Source organism: Morone saxatilis, unplaced genomic scaffold, assembly GCF_004916995.1.
Source record: "Morone saxatilis isolate NCDOM2014 unplaced genomic scaffold, NCSU_SB_2.0 Contig0, whole genome shotgun sequence".
Classification (NCBI taxonomy): Eukaryota; Metazoa; Chordata; class Actinopteri; family Moronidae; genus Morone; species Morone saxatilis.
The window spans coordinates 10,676,252-10,700,056 of NW_023339650.1; the positions used below are offsets into that span (position 1 = coordinate 10,676,252).

Here is a 23,805-nt window from a genome sequence, read left to right on the forward strand (position 1 = left end):
TATATATATATATATAAAAAGATGCCTTAAACTTATCAGCAGGATCGGATAAACTTGCAGTAGTATGGAACAAATGTCAACAATGACATCAGGGCGCTGAGGATAGGATAATTAACACAATGCAGGTAAACAAACCATAAGAAAAAAAACAAAAAAACAAAACATAACTACTGTCATAATACATGTTATTAATGATACCTTATATGTTACTATGCAGCTGAGATAGATGAAAGCTTGTCAGTGTGCTTGATTTGGTCCATTGGTATCACAAGGAATATTGTCTCTTTTTTTTTGTGGTACTCTAACCTTTTTGGATTGCCAAAATATATAATTATAGTGTAAAGCATACATGTGTATGAATGACCAGATCTACTGTGCTGAATTAATAAATAGTCTTAACTCTGTCTTACCTACTGTAGAATTTTTCTACAACCAATCTAGACCTATGTATTTCATATTGTATTCTTAAAACTACTTTTAGATGTATATATCAGAAGTCGGAGAATAAATAATATATACTTTTGCGATTTGGAAGGAAGGACAAGGAATAAAACATCTTAAGCCATGTCCTTACTTCTGAAACCTCATGATAAATATTTTCAGTAGCGGTAGTATCTGATAGTTCCTGTCCTTACTGCTTACATACGTATTTGGCAACTTCAGGTGCATTTGGAGGAATCAAGGTGTTTCTGTCCTCCTTGCCCACCATTATTAATTCAAAGACTGAATATCAGATGCTCAACTGAAAGTTCAACAGTCGTTATGAAAACCAAAAGCAATAATGTCAACGTTACAGTCTTATACATAATTTTTCACACGAAAAAACATTACAGGGTCGTCATGGGAACACTTTGCATTCCACAAAAGGTAATGATATGTTTTTTTTATAGGTCGCTACGATGCAACTCCCAGTCTGAGGGCTCTCAATTTTACCCCCCACCCTCCTTTTTCACATTACAAATATTTGTACCTACAGTGACAGTTTTCCTTTGCCATCCTGTGCATTGTCATTGCCTTAGATGTCCTATTATTTACAGTGGAGCGCTTTCAGCAAACTAAGCACCGTAAAATATCTGTCTTTTTTAAATGCATGCTTTTTACAGATTAGTCCCTCTGTGCATTTCTTTCTTTTGCTAGAAAAAGGAGACTGTCATTATGTACATTTGGAGGACCAAAGTGTCTACATAAGTTGATGAATTCCCTCTGTTTCTCAAGAGCCTCCTCTTTGAACCCACTGTTTATCCCAGTCATTCTCAAATCTGCACAAAGCACTGCCGTTTCTTTTTCAGCAATACACAACAACACAAGTAAAAGGGACTTGTCATGCCATGCAAAAATATCTGTCACTACAACTGCATCCTTGTCTTTTCTCCCTGCTCTCCCACACACCAGGCTGAGGTTGCAGTGGGTCTATTGTCCCTCAGAGCTTCTCTCACAGTCACATGCTGGTTTCACAGGTCGGAGACAGACTGCCATCCCCGGGTATCAGGTGGATATCAGATGTAAACATGTGGTTCTCTACTTTGTGTCCACTTTGGTTGCTGTCAGCCTTGACTTCTTCGCCTGCCCCAACCACACCTTGGGTGCAATTTTGTGCTGCTGTCTTGGGTGACAAGGGTGCAACTGCAGCGCCCGCCACCTCCATCAGATGCTTCTCCTCGTGGTTCTCTGTGGATTGATCTTCATCGCCGGGTGGAGTGTCCACCACCAGCCTCTTAGGGGACAACGGGCAGGTATCCTCCTTGGTGACTGGGAGCAACTCCTCTGAACTTGGGATGAGCGGTGACGTCTCTCCCTCCGGGGAGTCGTCTTCCAGGATGCTGGAGCTGATGTCTCCAGGAGAGGTAGTGCTGGGTGGTGTTAGCGGGCCTTCAGCAGAGGTTTTGGTGAGGTTGACCTTCAACCCCTTTATCTCAAGAGGGTTGTTCTCTCTTAGAGAGCTCTGGATGTTCTCCACAGCACTGTCAAAGCTCTCCCCTTCCTCTATGTGGAGCTCTGATCCGCCACCTGGGTTGACGGATTCATAGAGGCCATCTTTAAGTATGACTTCAGTAGAAGTGTGTTCATCGCTAGCCCTCAGTTGGCTAAGATCCAGATGGGGTGGTGCCCTGGGATGTCGGGTTTGACAGGGAACAGCGTCTTCCTCATCTGAGTCGGAGCCTTGTTTTCTAAAGTCTGCTGAGCAACTTGCAAAGTTATCTGGTGAGGTGGGTTGGACCTCCTTCATCTCCAGCTCTACTTCCTCTTTTAATGTAAATTCAGGGCTGTGACATTTCCTAGGTGAGACAGGGCCAGTCATGGTTGTGCTCAGAGTGCTCATGGAGCTTGTAGTGTTGAGGTTAGTGAAGGACTGTGACTTGGTCATCTGGTTGTACATCTCCTCCAGTTTCTGCACATTAAGGTGCTGTGGGGTCCTGTTTGTCCTCTGGGGACTTCCAGTGGTGGTGATGCTTATACGATGAGGGGAACTTTGCAGCAGAGAGTCTGGGTTTCTCTTATCTGGGGATTTCAGGTTAGTCTCTGAGCTTGCGTGCCTGGTTGAGCCACCCCAGCGGCTAGGCGACAGGTGGTTGTCCAGGGAGGTTTTGTCCTCTCCTTTCTCTACCACCACATCCATCAGCTCCATACTGCGGGCAAAGGCATCTTTTAGGTTCATTGACACAATGCTGCCATTTCTCTTGGCTCTCTCTAGTGCCTCTCTCCTCTTGATGGCCTTCTCCTGCCTCTTTTGCTCCTTGTAGAACTCAGAGAAGTTGTTGACAATAATGGGGATGGGTAGGGCAATGACCAGCACTCCTGCAATGCAGCAGAGCCCACCCACAATTTTTCCAAGTAAAGTCTGTGGGTAAATGTCACCATAGCCCACTGTAGTCATTGTAATGGTTGCCCACCAGAATGAAGCGGGGATACTGGTGAATTTGGTGGCATCTTCATCTTTCTCAGCAAAGAAGACCAAGCTGGAAAATATCATGATGCCCATGGCAAGAAATAAAATAAGCAGCCCCAGTTCATTGTAGCTCCTTCTTAAAGTAAACCCTAGAGACTGAAGCCCTGTGGAGTGCCTGGCCAATTTCAGGATCCTCAATATTCTCATGATCCTGAATATCTGCACCACACGGCGTACATTTTGGAACTGCAGTACGCTCTTGTTGGACTCAGTCAGGAAGATGGTGACATAGTAGGGCAGAATGGCAAGCAAGTCAATGACATTCAGCGGGCCTTTGAAGAACTTCCACTTATTAGGAGAGGAGAGGAAGCGAAGGAGGTACTCCATGGTGAACCAGGCAATACACACGGCCTCCACGTGGGCCAACTGGGGGTTGTCGTTGGCCTGGCCGAACTCGTCTGTGATCTGGAGCTCTGGTAAGGTGTTGAGAGACAGAGCGATGGTGGAGAGGACGATGAACAGGATCGAGATGATGGCTAGAATCTGAAAAGAAAGCACAGAAAGGAATAAATATTAGTGGGATTACAAAAAAGTCATCAGTGTTCATGTTTCACTGTCCTTCTTAATCGACTGAAAGGGAGGATAAATATTCAGAATTCATGTAAGTACACACTACAAATGCATGAGCCATAAAATATTAACTCAAGATATAGATCTTGTGTTGCTAAGTCGATCTGTTCTGATATGAATCTAATGGAGTGTCCGTCTTAGGGCTAAAAGGCACCGTGGGTGTGTTCTTGAATGAAAATGAGCCCTCCTTACACATATTAAAATTATAAAGCATGTCACAGTATTGTTTGAAAGGACAAAGGAAGGTAGCATGGTAATGTAAAATGACAAAAGAATGCAAATGAGTTTTGAATGAATGCCAGGTTGCAGGATAGATTATTAAATGGGGAGAACATTAAATAAAGGAAAATAAAAAGGCCAGACATCTATTTTGGAAATAGAGGAGTGTGTGTGGTACCCCGTCTAAAATAGATAACAGGGCAGAAGGATTTTGGCTCCACCTATTGGCAAACTCCCTCTATCTGTCTTAAAATATGATTTATTTAAGCCAGTATTTGAAAAGTAATGTTTCTTCTTGTGAAATTTACAATGGAAATCTAATGCTTTGATAGCATTCCGAGTGACTGCTCCTCAATAAGGAGATGGGTAAGAACATCCTGCATAATCCTATGAGGTCAGCGAAGCATGACGTTGCGCCTTAACTGCGGCTCTTTACCTTGACCAAGATTTATTGACCTCTATAGATTAAATCTGGCCTTTTCTGACTGAGATTTGGTGTATATATAATGAGAGTGTGGGAGAACTATATGGTGTGTGGAAGTGTAAGGAGTATTCCATGATTCTTTCATTATTCGTCCCTTTACCGTTCTTCTATAGTACCTCTCCATATTTTATCTACGCCTCTGCCTTGCACCAAGATATAACTCCTTAGAATGCTGCTGGGATTAGTTGATGTCCTTTTTCCACAGCTCAACTCCGCTCAGCCCAGCGTCTCAACCCACACAGGTGAAAAGTCTCTGTCCTACATTCTACAGAACTGCAGCATAACCTCAACAATCAAGTGAAATCCAGTGCATGGAAACATTTGCATTCTTTTGTGGGAAGTCCTCTATGACCTGAGCAATATAAAACCTATTAAAATCTAATGAACAAAGACTGAAGAGTCTCAGTCAAGATAGGACAACAAGGCACCCAGAATACTAATCACAAACCACATTAAGTTGCAGAACACACTGATTATCTTACATAAATTTAAACAGTAGTATCTGGAAACAGTCACTGCCTCTCCTGTGAGACTTCCCTAATTTAGCAAATATGACTTATATCTGTTATAACATCATGCAGGAATGGAGTGTGCAGGGGTCAGCCATTTCTATGGTCTATTTATTTGCCTCTAGATAGCACTGAAACACTAGCTGAAATTGACAAATGTAAATGTATAAATTTTTTTTTTAAAGAAATGAAATTCCTTCTAGGTAAAAAAGAAAGAAAAGTAGACAGAGAGCAAAAGAAAAAAGACAAGGAGCGTCATGACTCAGTAGAGGAAGTGTTATCACTAAATGAATACTGGTGCTGATTAGGTTAAACCTATTAGAAGCTAAGTGAGGCAACTTGGGCCTGGAATGGCACTGAGCTGAAAGACGCAGATTGCTTCCGTACCCCTGGACATTTTGGCAAGCTCGTCTAAGGCTCACCCCCTGGTGCCGAGCCACTCGATCAGAGGACTTTTGCTTGTGTTCCTGTTGCTGAACACCTTGGCACCAAGTCAACTCTGAAGGTGGAAGAGTAGATTAGTGCATGAGATAATGATTTTGCTCAGTTCATAGGCTTACCTACGTTCGCTTACATAGCTGATTCTTTCAGATACAGTACCAGAATAAAAATGATTTATGAAAATACAAGCAAAAGGTCCCTCATTCTCTTGAGGTCAACTATTCTTTATTTAGATTCACATTAACTGCCTCAGAGGAGACAGTTAATCTTCTACTGATCCACACTTTGGAGCAAGTGAGCCCTTTTAAAACTGCACTATGAACAGCTGAATGAAGGGACTCGTGGGCATGCACACAAACAAGCTCATGCTCACAGACAGAAAAAAAGTGATTAATGTTTTCACTGACCCACACCCATGCGATCTCACCTTCCTACACACCCATGCACCCCTTGCTCATGGACCGCAGCAAATGGCATTTGAGCGTGAGGATGAGCAATCCTGAGGTAGCTTGCATTAACCTACTGTAATTGAGTGGGAGTAGTTAAGAAGATCAATTACTTGGAATCAGTCTTCTTTGCCCCTGATTTGCATGCGTGGTGGCATTAAGTATAGCATCAAATGTCACAAGTGGTGGATTAAAAAACGGAAACCAACTCAGCCAGGCCAGTTGACCTGGATGTGACCCAGTGGAGGACAGCTAACAGAGACAGGAAATGGAAACAAGATACTTCCTCTGAGGTGAACACTTTCAGATCTCTGAACAAGGGTTCAGAGAGGTAAAATGACAGGGATTACAACGTCACTAGTACCCTGATCATTTTACTAAACTAATCAATGCTATCTGTTCACCAAGCTGCCTGTTAGAGTACTGTCTGAGATGATACGCTAGGGAGCAACATTTTACTGAGATTTTGCTGGAATATACAAAATGGTTATTGCTTTTGTCCTTAATAGCTAAAATAAAAAGCAATTTAAAAGAAATATGCCACTAGTGACTAAAAATTGCTCAATTTGAATATAAACAGCTAAATAAAATGTGACCAAATAAAGCTGTCATAAATCAGAGATTATTTGTATTTTAAAAATGCTCGATGACAAAGGTTTTACTGTGTGTAAGCCCTTTGTCTTACTGTCCTCTCTCTATCTTCATTTTTCCGTCTCTTTGTCCCTGTTCCTGTGACCTCAGGACGCCACAGTCAGGTCATGGCCTGAGAGCTGATTGGCTTAGACGGGAGGGTAATGTCTTTAAATTAGGTGATGTGTGACATGCTTTAGTGGTCCATGGCTATCATGGCTCTTTTACTATCCCTTCACCAATTCTACTGAAAATACTGCTTTAGCATGACTGTGTTGGAAAAAAACTGCTTCATTTTCAGGGTTTACAATGAGATGAAAGACAGATGGAGAGAGAGAAAGAGGGGGAGAATTGTTGAATGTCACATGACTTATTTTTATACAATACTCTGAGGATTTCCCCTGGATACTTTGTTCTTACTCTTGAGCACATTATAAAACACATCATGAAAAAATAAATCACTTGATGAATGTCCTCACAAAAACAAAAACCAGCTGGCTCAACTCCTCAAGGGAGAGCTTAAAATATATTGCCAGCGACAGTGTAGGCAGCAGCTTAAGAGAATATCTTTTTTGCATCAAGGGAGGGACTGCTCTTTAGCCACCAACATCCACTATCACAATTTTAATTCCACAGTTCTTTCAAGGTAGTATTGGATCCTCTGGTAGACCCAAGCAGGACGAGTGAATTTGATCCACAGGAGAAACAGCCATTGAGTTAAGAGCTCACTTGAGCCTCTCCTCTCAGCCTCTCTTGATTTTCATCTTCAGCCACCTGTCATCTCAACCACTACCCTTGAAATTGCAAGAATCACCTTTCTCCATCCACTTTTAGTTCCCACAGAAGCAGTCAATAGGCCCACTAACTCCTCTCTAAATGTCCTGTCATCAGTGACAGCCCTGTGGTCACACAGTTATACCCTACTTCACCTCCTCTGCCTGCATCCCTATCATTCCTTAGTTTGAGGAAGGAAAGATGCTGCGGGAAAGAAAAATAACCCGCGCCACACCAGTGGCCTATCTGCCAGCTTGGGGGAAGCTATCGATTGTGTACACATCACATTATGGACACTGAGCCAGGCCCAGTGAGCCCCTATTGATCTCCTTGCTCAGAGCTCTTATGGACCATGATCCACCTCTGAGGTCCCCACTGACCCTCTCTCCCTCCCTTTGTGTCATCAATTTGTGCTGGACAAATTGAGCTGTTCCTCAGGTATGATAATTTTTTGCTGCAGAATCAATCCAGGCAATTATGGCTATGGTAATGTGGATTGATCCCAGGACTTGTGTGCTCTTTCATCTTCTGAGACTGTATCTCTTCCAGTGTGATGACTGTGTCCAAGCATGCGTGAGTGTTGGGTGTCACATGGCTACACAGCTTTGTGAATACATTAAAGTATAATTTGTTAATTTAACGTATTACCGTACGTAAGTTCACATGTACCAGTGGGCAATTTCACTTTATTATTCAGATCAGTGGCTGCATATGTAGGAAATAGGTTTAGGAGGATCCAAATGGTCAGGTTTGACTCCTAAATGTGCACAAATTCAGTTAGCGAACCATTACCGGCTATTAATGATGGCACTGAGCAAATATAGCATTGTTAAGGAACCTGGCACACATACTTAAAGGGAGATTTATAAGGCATGGATAGTAAGGGTATAACTTGAATACATGCACCCTTGGAGAGATTCAACATTAATCAACAAAGGAGGAGAGACATCTTCCCTCCCACTCTGTCAGGATTCTGCTGGTTAAGTGCCTTTTCTATGGCTAGTTTCCAAAGAGTTCACAGAGAGAGAAAAGCAGAGGGGGAATGTGATATTTGGTGGCCGTCCACTGTTTTGTCCCGCAGCTCCTCCAAGGATCAGAGAGGTTTTGGAGGAATGCCATAGTCATTTTGATTTGGACAACTAAATTCCCTCAAACTGGCAGAATATGTGTGCAACTGAAATATGTCCCAATATATATATTTTTTTTCAACTTTGCAACAAAATCTGATAAAAGAAACCACTTCAGTGTCCATCTGGCTAACTATTTCTGGCAGCTCCAGTGGGAGTTTAGTGCATAATAATGAAGGCCTATTATTTCAAGAAAGACTATTGAGCTGTTCATATATCTTTGACAGTCCTCAGTGCGGTCAATAATTGCAGTGGATATAACCCATTTGTCTTGGCATAACGCAGCATCACCATTCTGTGTCACTTACAATTTAATTTGTCATCAGTCAGCTCTACTATATTATGTGTCCCTCTGTGCTTGGCAACCTTTATGAGGAGTATTGGCATGATGTGATTAAAGTCACAATTTCAGGGTCAATCTCAGTAAGGTGACTTACAATCAGTACAAGGGACTTTGCATGGAAATTATTTTTCTTGTTGTTTTTTTTTCTAGTAAAGCACATTACCTTTGTTAAAAACATCCATAAGAGATATAGAACTCTCTCTCTCACTTTCATATTATCCTTGCTGGAAGCAATAGCAGGGGTCCTGGGGGTTTCAGTGTGTGAGATTCCCTCAGCAACAAGAAATTGGTTGAGTAGGCTGACAGCATTTGAGAGGAATCAATAATAAAGTCTCATGAGTTTGCAAGAACCAATAAATAAATACACTTACAGGACCCGTCTTTCATGGTTACCGTACAACATGGTTACCGTTTTCTCTCATCTCTTCAACAAACGTCACGGTGTCCCCCTTTTTCTTCCCATTCTTGTAAACACATTGTTCGTGTGCTTTTCACTCTCTACCCTCAAAGCCCTTTCACTTCTTTCCAGGCTTTATTTATACCGAAGTGATATTTGTTTGTGTGTTACTTTCTTTTCTTTTTTTTGTAGAACCAGGGAGGAAAGTGGGCTAATATGAAATATTTATAGAGTATGTTCGTCCGTCGGGCCACAAACACGCCTGCACATAACAGGCAACTCAGCCACAGAGTGTCAGCATGTGGCACTCCATTGCTCAGATGTCTTTCGGCCGAGTGATGCAATCATGGTTAGATTGAAATATCATACATATAAAATTATTATTATTAAACATGTTGTACTGACAATTCACCCTTTGGTATTTGTTCAAATGATACATTATAGGAAGGTTGCTCAGTCATTGTAACAATAACAGTGGGAGGGAGATGTGCCAGAGTATGAATCCCTATGAGTCCTGAGAGTTGGCAAACAGCATACAGAAGACTTCTTTCTTGATGCTGCAGTCACATTTTGGTGTTATGGAGGAGACAGCAAACCAGAGTTTTGTTGTCTTCAGGAGAATGATAATGGTAGAAAGTGCAGACTACCTTCAACTTAGACAAAGGATGAATTTCCCAACCTTTTAGTCATACGGACTAAACTAAATACAAATGGGAAGTTAAAGAATTCTGCAAAATCAGTGCAGTGCAGCCTGTCTGCCTTTGCTTTCTACCCTGTCAAATAAACAGAGCCAGTGGTTGGCAACCGACAAGCATTAGCTAATTTGTTGATGCTACCTCTGTGAGCTGGCTAAAGAGTTTGTCTACAGCAGATTTTTGCTGCTAGTTCACTTTAGCGCTGTAAAAACGTTGCAAATGATGGACATGATGCTAGAGGCTAAAGCTACACGTTCCAGGCAAAAAGTAAGCATCCTCTGCAGCTGATTATCATCCATGTAGAAATGTCATGAGCAGCATTGTTCTTAGAGGCAATTTGCCATATAATACAGTATTATAAATAGATATTGTTGTTAGTTGAGAATGTTGTTCTATATTTTGTATTTTCAAACAGTAGGTTTCCCTTACAAAAAAACAGGTTTTGAGAATAAGTACTACACTGAGGTTTAACATGACAGAGCAGGACCTGCTAATGATATGCTATAGGCTTCAAAAGAGATGCTGGTTACTGTATGTGATAAGCTAGTTAGCTGAGTATGCAATTTCAAACGGAAATATCCAGTGGAATACTATGATTTGATTTTCGTTTTATTTCACTTCATCAAGTAAATAAACGTATTCATCTATAAAAATGCATAAACAGGAAGGCCATCCAGCAATGCTGACTGGCGTAGCTTTTTTTTTTTACAGTCCAGTACAACAGCACTCAGGTGAACTTAAACATTTATGAACGTGTTGGCACATAATGAATTCACAGTCACACTCGCAATGCTTCAAATGCTAAACTTGACATCACAAGCTAGCGAGGCCATTTCTGTACTCAACCTTGAAAGAAATTCCACAACTCTCCTTCTCAATCAAGTCTATTGACAAATTTATTTAAAGCTCTGATAGGATCCTTGAGCTATCCGCTGACTGAAATAGATACCTAATGCTTGGTCCATCCTACTGTATATCCCGTTACATAGCCCTCTCGCTCTGATATCAGATTTCTACGCCCAGTATAGTCTTCAGGAGAGATATGATTGCAGTTCAACAATACTTCATCAGTATATTAAAAAAGATTTCCCACAGTGTGCTGATGCTATTTCTGTGGACAACTCAGCAGTTTTGTGAATTAAGCATTGGATGTAAAAGTGGTTCCTGCTGAGACCAAGCCTCCAAGGAAGGGCAGTGAGGAAAGTCATGCACACTGTGCCACAAAGCCTTTAATACAAAGAATAAACTGAGAGTTAGGACAATGTCTTGATTAGTCTTAGTGAGATCATCACTTTCAGGTCTTTTCACTTCTGGGAAACTTGTAATCACAACAATCTTTGTTGCTCTCTTTTTTTCTGGCTCTCGCTCTGTCTTTGTCTGTCCTCTGTAATCTGTCCATCACTATTGCCCTCTCAGCCACCTTGCAGCCAATCATGGTATGTGACTTTCACAACACAAATGTCATGAAAAAACAGAGGGGGGGGGGGCAGGGGCGAGCAGGCTGTACTAACTGTGAGGCAAAGCTTTATTTCCTATTACACCGTCAGAATTACAAAGATATGGGAGCAAAAATTTATGAAATAAAACTAATTTATAAGCTTAAAACCTGCAGTAATAAACAAAAGATACTCCTCCTAATGGGAGAAAAATCCAATAAAACTAATTCTCGCAGCAGTAAAATATGTAAGAACATGCCGTGAGCTATGAGAAAGCCAGAGCTGAAGGTTTGCTTGTTTCTATGCCTTTGTCTTCTGTTAACATTACTTTGTTGCTGTGTAATTGCTTTGGCGATGTCTTACCCTGACAACCTGACAATAAATCTTTCTGATGATGATCTAGATATATATTTACATTAGAAACCAATTTAAACAATGTCCTTCCTCCTTGTCCTTTTCCTTGCCAGGAGAGATGGTGGTGGACATGGAAAAAAGTGTGTGCATGTTTGCGTGTGTGCACTTCATGGTGTGTGTGTGTGTGTTTCTGTATGTGTGTGCGTTTCTGGGGAGAACAGGCCTTCGGCTCTCATGGCATGACAACATTATTAACCTATATGCCTCTGACACCCCCCCCTGAGAGAAGAGAACAGCAGGCAGACCAGAGATAAAGCCAGTACTCTCCACAGAACTCACACTCACTGATGCACATACATGCCCACGTCCAGTATGAATTTATACATCTAAACACATGGTCATTACACTATATCTACATGTGCAAAAGATTCATCTTTTAAAAAGGAACAAAAGCCAAAGGACAACAACATAATTGCAATAGATAACTTTATTATGTCTTGAATAATTTTCGGCTGAGCAGCTTTGCGTTCCCGCAGGGGTGTGTGCCTTCATGTGTGACAGAGAGAGAGCGCCAGAGAGAGCAGTCAACAGGGCTAAGTGTAATTACCGCTAAGTGTGCTAGCCCCTGCGCCTGAGTAGCGTTCACTGTTTTAATCACCCGGCCAAGGCCCCCATAATCAACACTTCCTCGAGCCACAGACCAGAGGAAGGAAGGACAAACACACGCAGCCTTTCAAAAGTTAATATTCATGATGCTCCGAGTGCTGCAAATAGCTCGCCAAGCGCCTGGTTCCTCCAGTGCTTGCCTGTACGTATGCAGATAACAACATGAGAAGGGATCTCTTACAAGCTCCCTGCTCCCCTCTACCCCCGAGTCTCCTGATAACATCATCCATCTAAGGTTGGAGGCAGAGGGAGGATGAGATGGTGGGTTGTTGTGGTGAAAAAGGCGTGTGTGTGTTTGTGTGTGTGAGTGTTGGTGTTTTCCAGAAATTTACTCAGAATAAGAATTACTCTCCTGTCACCTCTCCTGGGCTTTTTTTTTCTCCTTCACAGATAAGATCGGGAAAACCTCAGAGGAAAAACTCTTCTCTACACCTCCCACACACAATGCACATGCACAATTGCACACACACACACACACAAAAATACATACAGCAAAAATGCTTGTTCAAATGCCCCCTCCTTGCCTCTTGCTCTCACAATCCTTCTCTTTCCAAAACACACACTGTCACATTCAGCTGCACTCAGCAGGCTCCTATAGCTCTCGGCACTACACCCTCACATGAAAAAGAGATCCCCACTGCCCCCTCCCCTCCCGTCTCTACCTCTCTCTCTCCTCCTCCTCCTCCCCTCTCCTCTCATACCTCTATCTGTTATCCTCAATGACTACACGTCACCTTGCTGTCTGAGTCAAACTCTGTAACCATGGAGATGTCTCCCAGCACTACTCGCGCAAGTGGAGGAGAAAGCAGCTTTGTGACTTAAACATTGTTTTTTTCTGTGATGCAGAGCCTTTACCGTTCAGCTGAGTGATCCGCAGAAGCCCTTTGAGCAGCAGGATGACGGAGACAGATTTTCAGGGTAACGAGAGGTTACTTGGCGCACTGGAATTCAAAGCAAAACCTCAGCCTCAATGAGTGCCATCATGAATTCTAACAAAATGAGATAACTTTTCCAGTTTAGGGGGAAGTTTTGTTTAAAGTGGCTTACATTGTAGTAGGAACATTTTAGGATGTTGCAGAGTGAACCGAACCACAACGCAACACAACACAACACAGCATTATTACTTCGCTGGTCAGACACTTTAGCTTTAAATGACCTCAGATACATTAGAAGGGTTACTGGTGGGCTGAGAGGTGGACAGAAAGTGCCAGTACCCACAAGAGGGAGCTCCTCCTCCCTCTGGAGTTGAATTCAACTAGTGAAAATGTCTTTATCTGACTTTGTGATTTGATTTTTTCTTTTTTCGCAAGGAGGTCAGTTGGAGGTGGAGAGAAAACTGAAGCTACTGAGTTTTGATGCGCAAAGGAGTTGAGATAATCCCTCGGCTACTCCCTCTATCCTTCACGCAGTGAATGAAAAACAGACACTTTCATTCTCTCCCCGTCTCCCTCTCTGTCTCTCAGTGGGACTACAGGAAGACTTATGGTCACCAAGGAGTCAGCTTATCTTTATAAAGTATAAAGTATAAAGTATAAAGTATAAAGAATAAAGCTCAGCCCTGAGCCCTGAATGGTACTTCCCTTCATTTATATTCCCCATGACATCAGCATCCAGCCTCTACCCCAACACCATCACTGCAAAATGTGGACTGTTTGACTATTGGCTACAGATGTGCACATTGTGTCAATCTCAATTGTACCTCTCACAAAGTCTCTTTCAAGTTAGTGCTAGCGGTGCAAAACTCCCCGTCATGGCTTGGCTGATTTATTGTTATTCAGCTTCACTTCCAAGGACAGACCTGTGCCTCCATCACAGTTTCTCTTTAAAGATCCCTTCCAGACAAGTATTAAGACATAAATACAAATAATCTTCCTAACACAATAATGTGTGTCTGAAACAATATTTAATTTCCACATTAAAATCCTTGAAAATTTATTTACTCCTTCTACCTCATTAGAAATTCCAGAATATATGAAAGTGCACATTGTGTTCATTTCTTTTTTTCTTTTTTTCTTTTTTCTTTTCAAGTTTTCTTGCTGGACACAAGATGGCTCTTACTTCACAATAAAGTCCATTCTCAGTGTTTTTTGCACTGGTGGCTTCAAGTTTCTATATCATGCTTGTATAAATTGCGTACTGGACCAGGGGGTGGGCCTAGAAGCATGATTTGTGATCACATGCTCGTAGATGTTCACTGAGCACAGAGAAACTTTACACTTTCAGCAGATGAATGTAAAAACATCCTTCTAGTGTCAAACTCTGCACATTCATCATTCTGAACAGTGAAGCTCAAACTGTAGGAACAAGTAGGAAAAAAAGCACCTTTTCTAGTGCTGGGGGACTTTAACAATACTCACACAAATACCACAAAATCACACACATATGCACACACACACACTCAGACTTTTTTGCATTCCCTGATTTTTTTTTTGGAATGTCTTTTTCTGTCTTTCCTCTGGGGAACTGGGGTGAATATGAACTCTGTTTACCAAGAGAAACACACCAAACTGACAACATGGTTTACTTTCTAATGAGATTCACCCCGATGATGTTTGCATGAATATATTCATGAGTGACACAGAGGAGAAAGACGGGCACAAGAGCAGCCAACTAAGTGAATAACTAAATGAAGAGTCAAGCAACAGCCAACGAGACCAACAAATAGCGAGAGAAAAACATTAAATAAAATAAAAAGACAAAAAACTTAACGTTAATTGACATTTCAGAGCCTCTACATGACTGCTGATGCTGCATTTATTTTGTATTTCTCAGTCCTATTTTACACGAATTTCTGTTTGATCCTCCTCATCCTAATTACCAAACAATACCTTGACATTGCCGTCTGCTCCTGCACAGGGAAAGAGAGAAGCTTAGCGACCATGGTGTCAACAACCTATTGACGCTTGTCTCCGTAACCATAGAAACTTGTGAATGGAATCCCTGGTTCTCATGTGTGAAAGGCAGCCGTCATCACAGGAAATAACTGTATAACCAGAAGAGATTTCGTGCCCATCAAGGCTTTGGATATCTTATTTTGTGCCACTGGAGGTTAGATAGAACACACTTCCTTGCGCACATACATACACAAACACACACTACAGTTTTAATAAAGCCATGGATCAGCTGAGTGATTTCAGTAATTATCTTCGCTGGGGCAACCCCTTCTGCAGAACAACACATGCTGCTCTCTCCCTCGCAATGTGCCATGATGTTTACTTCAGTAATGACTCATGCTGGATCACACTCAGTGGTCGTCAGCAACAAAAGAACAGCCGACAGACCACAATAGAAATGCGACTTTGAAAAAAAAAAAAGAAAAGCGGTATGAATGACTGAGCAATTGAGCTGAGTGCTGCTTCATGGCAGAGGCAAGCAGGGAGCGCTGATAAGGGAGCAGTAATAACAGGCAGAATTTCACAGCCTTTGTTCCACGGCAAATGAGAGTGATGATCAGCAGGCTTGGGAGCGGCACTGGGTGACTGTTTCCATGGTATTAGAATGAGGTATGCGTGTGCGTGTGTGAACATCTGAGTGGGTGGTACTATTGTGTGTAGGTTGGGGTGGAGGCTGGGGTATTATTGATAGGTTGCCTGTCCTTGAGAAGGCCAGATTGGGACGCCCCCACTCTTCACGGGAGATTTCCTTTAATTAATCCAAATGAGGACACACTTGCAAATTCACACAGGCACACACACAAACCACGCAGACGCACACGGATGACTGCATGCAATCATTACCGCAGTGAAGGACAGGATGAAAGTGTGGACTGCGTGTACGAATTTTACTGATGTTATTCTAAAAGTTGCAAATTAATTAGCAAATATGTTACGGTAAGAGTTTATAGCTAACTTAGCAGCTCTGTAAGGCATCAGCATGCTAAAAAGACAATTTATCCTGAGGGGAATATAAATGTCTGAACCCAATAGTAAAAGATATTTTAATTTAAAATCACAAATGTCTGCCTCAGGGTGGTGCTAGAGGAAAAGTCAGGGTTTTACCAAAGTCAGTAGGTCTTATCCTCTGGGGATCATGAATGCCTGTACCAAATTGAATGGCAATGTACCTGACAGCTGTTGAGATGTGTCAACCAAAGTGGTGGACCAACCGGCAACTGGCAGGTTTAAAAGTAACATATTGTAGGCAGCAGTCTTACTGTGAGCAGGATAGCACACTTTGCGTCTGTTTCATTTTGAATTTCCCATTTTATATTTGTGTGTCTGTGTCCATCGCTTGTATTGGCAAACATTTGAGTGTGATGTGAGTCAGTGTGGCCTTACGGCCTTTTTTGCCCAGTCAAATCAGGTAATCAGCACAGCTGCGTCGGAGCAGGTATAGGATTAACAAATCTGTGTGTATAAGACGATAAGCCCCCACAACATTTCCACAAACACCACGAGTGTTTCCATGCAGGTAGGGGGTGGGGGGCAGCTGAAAATGAAAAGCTAGGTGTGCAATCAGATTATTTGTCTATTACCTCTCATGTGAGGGAAAGAGTGAGTAACTATTTACAACCCTCTTTATAGCCTTACTAAAGATAGAATTGAAATCCTATTACAATTATCCTGAATCATCCTCAGATTGAATGGTATGAATTCCCCTGCAGATTCAACACCCAAAACCGCAGGTCCCTGCAGGAGGCAGAGGAGGAGTGAAAGGAGAGCTTCTGGTGTTGCACAAGCACATGGACGGTGAATTCTCAACACACAAGATGTTTTGCACAACATGGGTTAAGTAAGCTGCTGCACAGTTATTAGAGCCCAGTGTGGGGGCTGACGGTGGGAGATGAGAGAATTGGAGGGTTGAACGTACATGAGCAGACACAGCAAGAGACAAAAATTACAGCCGAGCATTTACTGATAATAATATAGTCATCGTGCCCTGGGGCTGCTTCACTTGTGAATCAGAACACATGAAAAATTCACATGTGGGGGCAATGACATGGTTTAGTGTGAAGAGATGTTGCCCTTCATGCAGCAGACCCATTTTAAACCCACATGTTGGCAAGCATCTGCGCTGCTGAATGTGCAAGACACCAAATCCCAACCAGCTCTGTGGCTGACCGTGACCCCTGAACTCCCAGTGGAGGGAAGTACAGACAGCTTTACTACTAATAATATCTCTCGTGTGTCGCTGTGTATAGAAAATTAAATCAAGATGAAATCCTGTCCACAAACCGAGACTAAGCTGAGCATGCTGACATTCTGAAAGCCAATCAATCAATTGGTCGAGTGACAGTAAATCACCTTATATAGTTTTACCTTTTTAAATGTGAGAATTTGGACATGGATTTTGGACTGTTTATAGACTAAACAATAAAACAATGAATCAGATAAAACCTTAGAATGTAAAACAACTGTTAGCTGCAGGCCTACTACAGAAATGCATTTCTTTGTCAAAAACAACAATGCATTTAATAGATATAGAAATAGAAACACTAAATAATACAGAAGCAAAGAGTAAATAGTAAATAATAATAATAATAATAATAATAATAATAATAATAATAGATGGGTGGCATATTGTGCTCGTACCAAAATCCAGTGTTGAGTGAACAAACTATTAAACCTTTACACTCTGACATTCTTAGATGTGTAATCCTATTACTGAAAGAACTCCTGTGGTACATTAGTGGACTGTGAAGTGGATCAGCAGTGTTGACAAAGATTATATTAACTTAGGAAATAACATTAGAGGTCTGTCAGTGACTGAAGGTCACACTTCATAGAAAAGGATAGAGACAGACAGAGATAAGAAGAGACAATACTGGTGGTGGCTGATTGTGAGAAAATGAGCACAAGCTGTACTTTGCTATGTCTAATGCTGCCAGCCAGCTCCTGAGAACCTAATGGAATAAGGAATCAGTATTGACCTGGTACTTTGAAGTATGTAAGGTAAATGTGTCTGCTAATTTCAGATGATTTGTTACAGAAGACATTGCCATTTTCTGCTGTAAAAACTCTTTAAATTCTGTGAATAAGCAGTTATTTTAAGTCTCTATCGCTGCTTTTACTGAAGAGCTTTTGTTGATTAAAAGTTGTCATCAAATAGTCCTGTGTGAACAAATGTGCTTACATGTTTTAAAGGCCTGTGATATCATGATAAGAAAGCACAAATATTTTATCATTGTCAGATGATAATATATTTTGTTGATGTAACAATGCACTGCCAGGGTTTTAAAAGTCTATTAATCATTCTTATTACATAGACTAATAAAAAGCTAACACTGCAACCTTGTAGGGGACTATCACATTTTTAAAAGCCTAATAATTCCAATGTACCATGGAAAGAAAACACTATAAAACAGGCTATAATGTGGGATCAGAGGTAAATTATCTCTTGATTAAGAAGGAGCCAGGAGCATTTCTTCTTCAAGGTTGTAAAATAGAACCCTCCTCCCGTGACCTAATCTTCCCTTTTAAATCTATAAGCATCTTTGAAAACTGTCCATCTCAAACAGCCATATAAGTTATTCACAAAGACAAGAAGTCCAGTAAAAATGAGGCTGATAGATATAGCAGGTTAACTTCTGCGCTAAGCCTTTGATATTGCAGAAGTTGTCATAAACCAGTGGCGGCTTTGTACGGTTTGCTTGTTTCTGAACAGCCAGTACAAGACATATCTTAAAAGTATGAGTAAACATACTTGGACAATAAAGCTGATTCAAATTATTTGGATTCGGTTATGAAGGAGTGCTGTGAAAACCAGAGCTCGTCATTCCTTTAAAAGTCAGAAATCTTTGCGCTCTCATGAAAAGTTTAGTGAACTCTGGTATGTATAATTTATAACTGTGGTTTCAGTTCTTACTCAGCGAGTGAAAAAGTTCAGAATTGTTAGTAAGAGTTTCCAAACTTTCAGGCCTGCGGTAATTGGCCTGCTTTTTGAACTTTTATTTTGCACTTATTTGCCCCCAGCTCTGCAAATCTAAGTAAAAGAAAAAAGAAACAGTTGAACAACACTTCACACCGTGATGCTGCTTTAGCTGCCTTAGCCAGAGAAACTCAAGGTCAAAATAATTGGCCGTGTCTCTTCTGGTGTCACTGATTCCTCTTCTTTTTTTCCGCTATGTTGCCTCAGCTGTGTAATAGCAGGTAAACAATGTCTTATAGTTACACCCTCCCCAGCCCCCTCCCAAGAACAGGGGAACTCTTCCTCTTCATAATTTAAGCCAGGATACAAGAAAATAAGTCCCCTCTGCCTCACCCTGCTAGTGATGCACATCGAGCTAACGCCTCACAAAGTGATTCTGCGCTGAGCAAACAAACATAACCACTCTCCACAACACTTAGCTTAACACAATTGATACGCTTGGGGCGAGTCTTTGGAAACAGCAGGCTCCCGCCCAAAACACGCACACACACACAGGCACACACAAACTGAATAATGTATAATATAATGTGTGTAAACCTCTGCCCCTGGCTTACAAGGTTGAATACATTCACATTATATTATGAGAAATAGCATAGCAAAATAACTCCCAAATTACTGAAGTCATTATACTTTTTTTTTACAATATTTAAACTATGCTCAGGTAGAGCTGGATATATCGACAGATCATCATTGTTTATGTGAGAATAGTACTTGTGTATGTGTGCTTTTGTGTTAGGGCATGTGTGTGAATGACAGTGAGAAACAATAAATCGCGCAGCTCTTAGCGACTGGCCCATTAGCAACCAGTACTAATGAGCTGCATTAGAAGCCTCTTATTTCCTGTGTTGACCTCCCTCACTGTTCAGCTTCATGCTCCAGTTCAAATACAAAATTTATGCCACTAGAACGGCCCATTGAGGCACACACACTCTCAGAAAATCCCACAATCAATGTCAAATATTGATTCTTATTCATTAAGTCCAGTCACAATCCTCCCAGCGTGCGGCTTTTACTCTGAACAGCCCATCTGAAATTTTCATCAGAATTAATGGGGATTGGTTGGTGGGGAAATGTGATCGCATAAACTGGGAGGTGTGTGTGTTTGTAATAATGGATTTAGGACAGCGTGGTATGAAGGCTCAGGTGTACTACATGGGATTACTGCTCCAATGAGTCAGATTTCTTTTCGTTCCACAAATCGCAGTTTAATCCCTCTTTGTGATGACTTTCTTGCAAATCAAACAAATAATTTCTTTGTTTCTCTCAGTCTGCGTCTGCACCACCTATTTCTCCAGTGAAGAAGAAAACTGTGGCCGGACAGTGAAATGACACCAGTGTAACACAAATAACATCGACTGCACTTGTAGCATGTAAAGATGATATTCCTGTAGGGAATTTGAATACATGTGTGCTAGTGTATGTATATGAATGTGTGTGTGTGTGTGGGTGTGTGTGTGCATTTCTTTGGTTTAAAAGCTTTCCTGTGTGTCTGAATGATGATGTCATTGCTGGCATCAGTGGTTCCTGCTTGACAAACAGGAACAGTGGATCCCATGGCTGCCAGCGTATGTGGCTAAATTAGGCTTGAGGACAGCAGACCACACTCTGATGTCACTAGGGGTCTGAGAACAGTTGCCACATGAACAACAGTGGCTTTAACCTTGGCACCCAGATTACATTGCATTCCATCACTGCATTTCCCTTGAACCATCCCCTCGCTTAATCTCTCTCATTCAACCCTCAACCTCTATGAGAAGCCACAGTTTCACTCTCTTTTTCCCCCTTCTTCACCCACCCTAAGTATTTTCTCGTTGTTCTCCTCCACTGTGCTCCACTGTGTTTGTCTTGACACCCCAGCTAGAAACTGATTACTGAAGCCCACAGGGAGCTTAAGAGCACAAAATACATAGATTTTTCCATGCTGACACTCCTTCCATGGATAAACTTGGCGCTAGAGTGGAAAAATGCTAAATTTGGATGAGATGATGGACAGAGCAACTATCAATAATGAATGATTCTGCAAAACCCTAAATACATACATTTTACAATATCAAGTTATTTTCTTTACATCCAATGCCAACGTTTTCATAATTCTCCCTATCTACAGCAGCACAAATGCACATGGTACATAAAGGTACATGGGATAGGCAATTAAAACTACTTATATAAGCACTGGACATAAATTATGAGGTGTGGAATTGTCCAATATAGATGTAATTCTTGGTATAATGAACAAGATACTGAGATGGGGTAACAAGGCCTGTAAACTCAAAGAAACTTCATAATAGTGAGGTGAACTCAAGGAAAGGTGGCTCACTAATATTTGGATAAACTGCACTAATCACTGAAAAACCAAATGATAAATTAGTTTACTGATTATCAGTAAACTAATTTATCATTTGGTTTTTGCTGCAGTTCCATTTTTTTCATTACCAACGTTGGTGGTCTTGAATTTTGTCATAAAAGTGCAACATGTTTAAAGCAACTGGATCAAAAGGTTAAATATTAGAGTCCTTAAACACCACACACTGTATGATTTTACCCCCTGACAGTCAACACCAACTGCCACAGACTGGAACAAGACTTGATCCAAATTGGTCTGATTAGTTGTAATGCCCAAAGCATTTAAGTAATCTGCTTTGGGTATCCTGTGTCCCCCTCTTAGGGTTGCCCCCTTTCCTTTTGCCTCTCCTCCTCCCACCGTTCCTCTCAATTCATCTCCTCATTTCAGTACTCCTCTCTCTTGCATCTAACGCACACATCATCACTTGTGACTGACTAACTGACTGGATGAAGAATCAACACAGTGTGATGCTGTCTTTGTTTCCCCCGACGTCTCTGTTCAGGACAAGAAAAGAGACAAGTTGCTAAAACCATCTGGAGGAGGATCAAGAGTAATCCCGCCTGACAAGCAAACCCCCCTAATGACTCTGTGTGCCACAGTCAAGTTTATCAACATGAACAAGGCAGATATTGATGATAGTACGTGGCACCACTCATATACTGCATTGCGCTGGAGCATGTGGCTCCACTGTGGGCTGCTGGATAAACAAGCAATATTCTTCTCTCTCATGTCTGTGTGATGATGTGTGAGGCTACGCTGGGGAATGAGGGAAGCCAGAGAACATGTGGATGCCTTTGGGGTGAAGGGGGCTGCAGCATTCTAGGCACTTGAATGTCTACAAATAACTACGCAAGCATGCACACACACGCAAAACAACATAAATATGCTGAAACATTATTTTTTTCTGCTATATTCTTTCTAATTAGATAAATTGCTCCTCTCCGTCTTTCTTATAATGATCTTGAAGTTAACCCTTAGGACCTTTAGAGGATCAGACACTTATTACAGACAAATGAGCAATTAAAAAAGAATACATGACACAGATTGGCGATGCATTCCTTACCCAATAATCAATCTCTCTCAATTATTAATCTGATGCAACTTTCCCTCTCTGTCTCCCAAATGTGCCATTACTTTGGCCTTAATGGATAGTCAGACATATAAGGCTGATCCGCCTGTAAGCAGATGTTACAAATACCCTCGACTGGCTTTATCTTTATTTGGAGCTATTCTGGGTCAGCACTTTGGGCAGGTAGGCTATTTACACGAGTGTAAATGTTCAAAGACTTTTCATGGGACCCAAAGGGAGAGTGGATCCGGTGGATGCTGGAAGGACTAACGCAGATTGACCATTTTTGTCTGTTTGTTTGTTTATTATAAAGTTGCAATTGAGACATATTTGGAATGCCAATAGGAGGCTGACACAACCCTTTCAACGTGAGCGTATGCAAAAGTTCGCATTTTATTTATTTTCTGGGATGGTGTGTGCGTCTGTGAGTGACAGACAATGCACAGATTTATGAATGAAGTATAAAAAAACAATCCTTGGAGAGAGTAAGTCATCTCTAACCTCTTGAAAGCCTCTGTGAACAAGATGAGAGTGGGGAACAAATCCAGAAAGGAGAGTGTCAAGAGAAAGATGGAAGAGAAAAGAACACGTGCAGGACTGTCTGAGGAAATGAGTATAATTATCCTTCTGTCATGACTAATGAGCTATACAGGCACACACACACACACACACACACACACAGACACAGACACAGAGACAAAAATAGACACTACTTTTAAAGCAAATTTCCTCAGTCTTTCCTTTTAGATTAATTTCCTAACAAATTCCAAGGTGTAAAGATTTCATGATCAAATACCTGTTAATAACAGATCTGCAGCAGGCGTGATAGACTGGATGCTTTATTGGGCTGTGTGCTGCTTGCACATGTGCATGCACTAACGCACACAAGTGTGGCTGCGTTGGCGGGGAGGAGTGGGGAGTCACAAGTTACCACAAAATACTGCAGAAGGGAGTACATGTGGGAGGACCACGGAATCTCCCCAAGAGTCTGTGCCGCATCCACGCCATATTTGGTGCTTCAGAGTATCGCTGTCAGTCAAGCCAAGTTTCAAGTACAGTGTGTACATCCAGTGGACCTTGGATAAAAAGCCTTTCCAAATAATTTCTAGTGTTTGTTTTACCCTGCTTGGACTGCCTGAAGGTTGGCATTTACGGTATCAGCACTATTCAGATGTGCCAGATGTTGTCGCTCACAGAAATGTATAATAAACTGACTTTAAAATACTTTCCAGTGATTGCCTAATCTTTCCACAACTCCAGCTGGTGCTAGGTGCCTATGTGACAAATCCAACCCATTTGGCACCTAAAATACAACAAAGTCAGCTCAAACAAACCATAACAACCCTTGTGTGACATTAAACCACCCTCAGCAGTAAGTAAGAAGCCAGTCCAAGCGTGCTGGCCCTCCTGAAAGAGCCACTGTCCTCACAGCTGCTTAAAGTATGCTCCAGGCGTCCTGTAGCCTGGCTTATGATCCCTGACCAGAA

General features: G+C 41.6%; 1 protein-coding gene across 1 annotated transcript in view; it reads right to left on the reverse strand.

Moving 5' to 3' along the window:
• Nucleotides 1-6: 6 nt before the first annotated feature.
• The window catches only part of kcnb2 (potassium voltage-gated channel subfamily B member 2), an 80,542-nt gene continuing 56,743 nt past the window's right edge, over nucleotides 7-23,805 (reverse strand). The window contains exon 3 of the mRNA XM_035653252.1: nucleotides 7-3,430. Within this exon, the coding sequence (XP_035509145.1) occupies nucleotides 1,439-3,430 (1,992 nt within the window). The 3' untranslated portion in view covers nucleotides 7-1,438. The remainder of the gene's footprint in view (nucleotides 3,431-23,805) is intronic.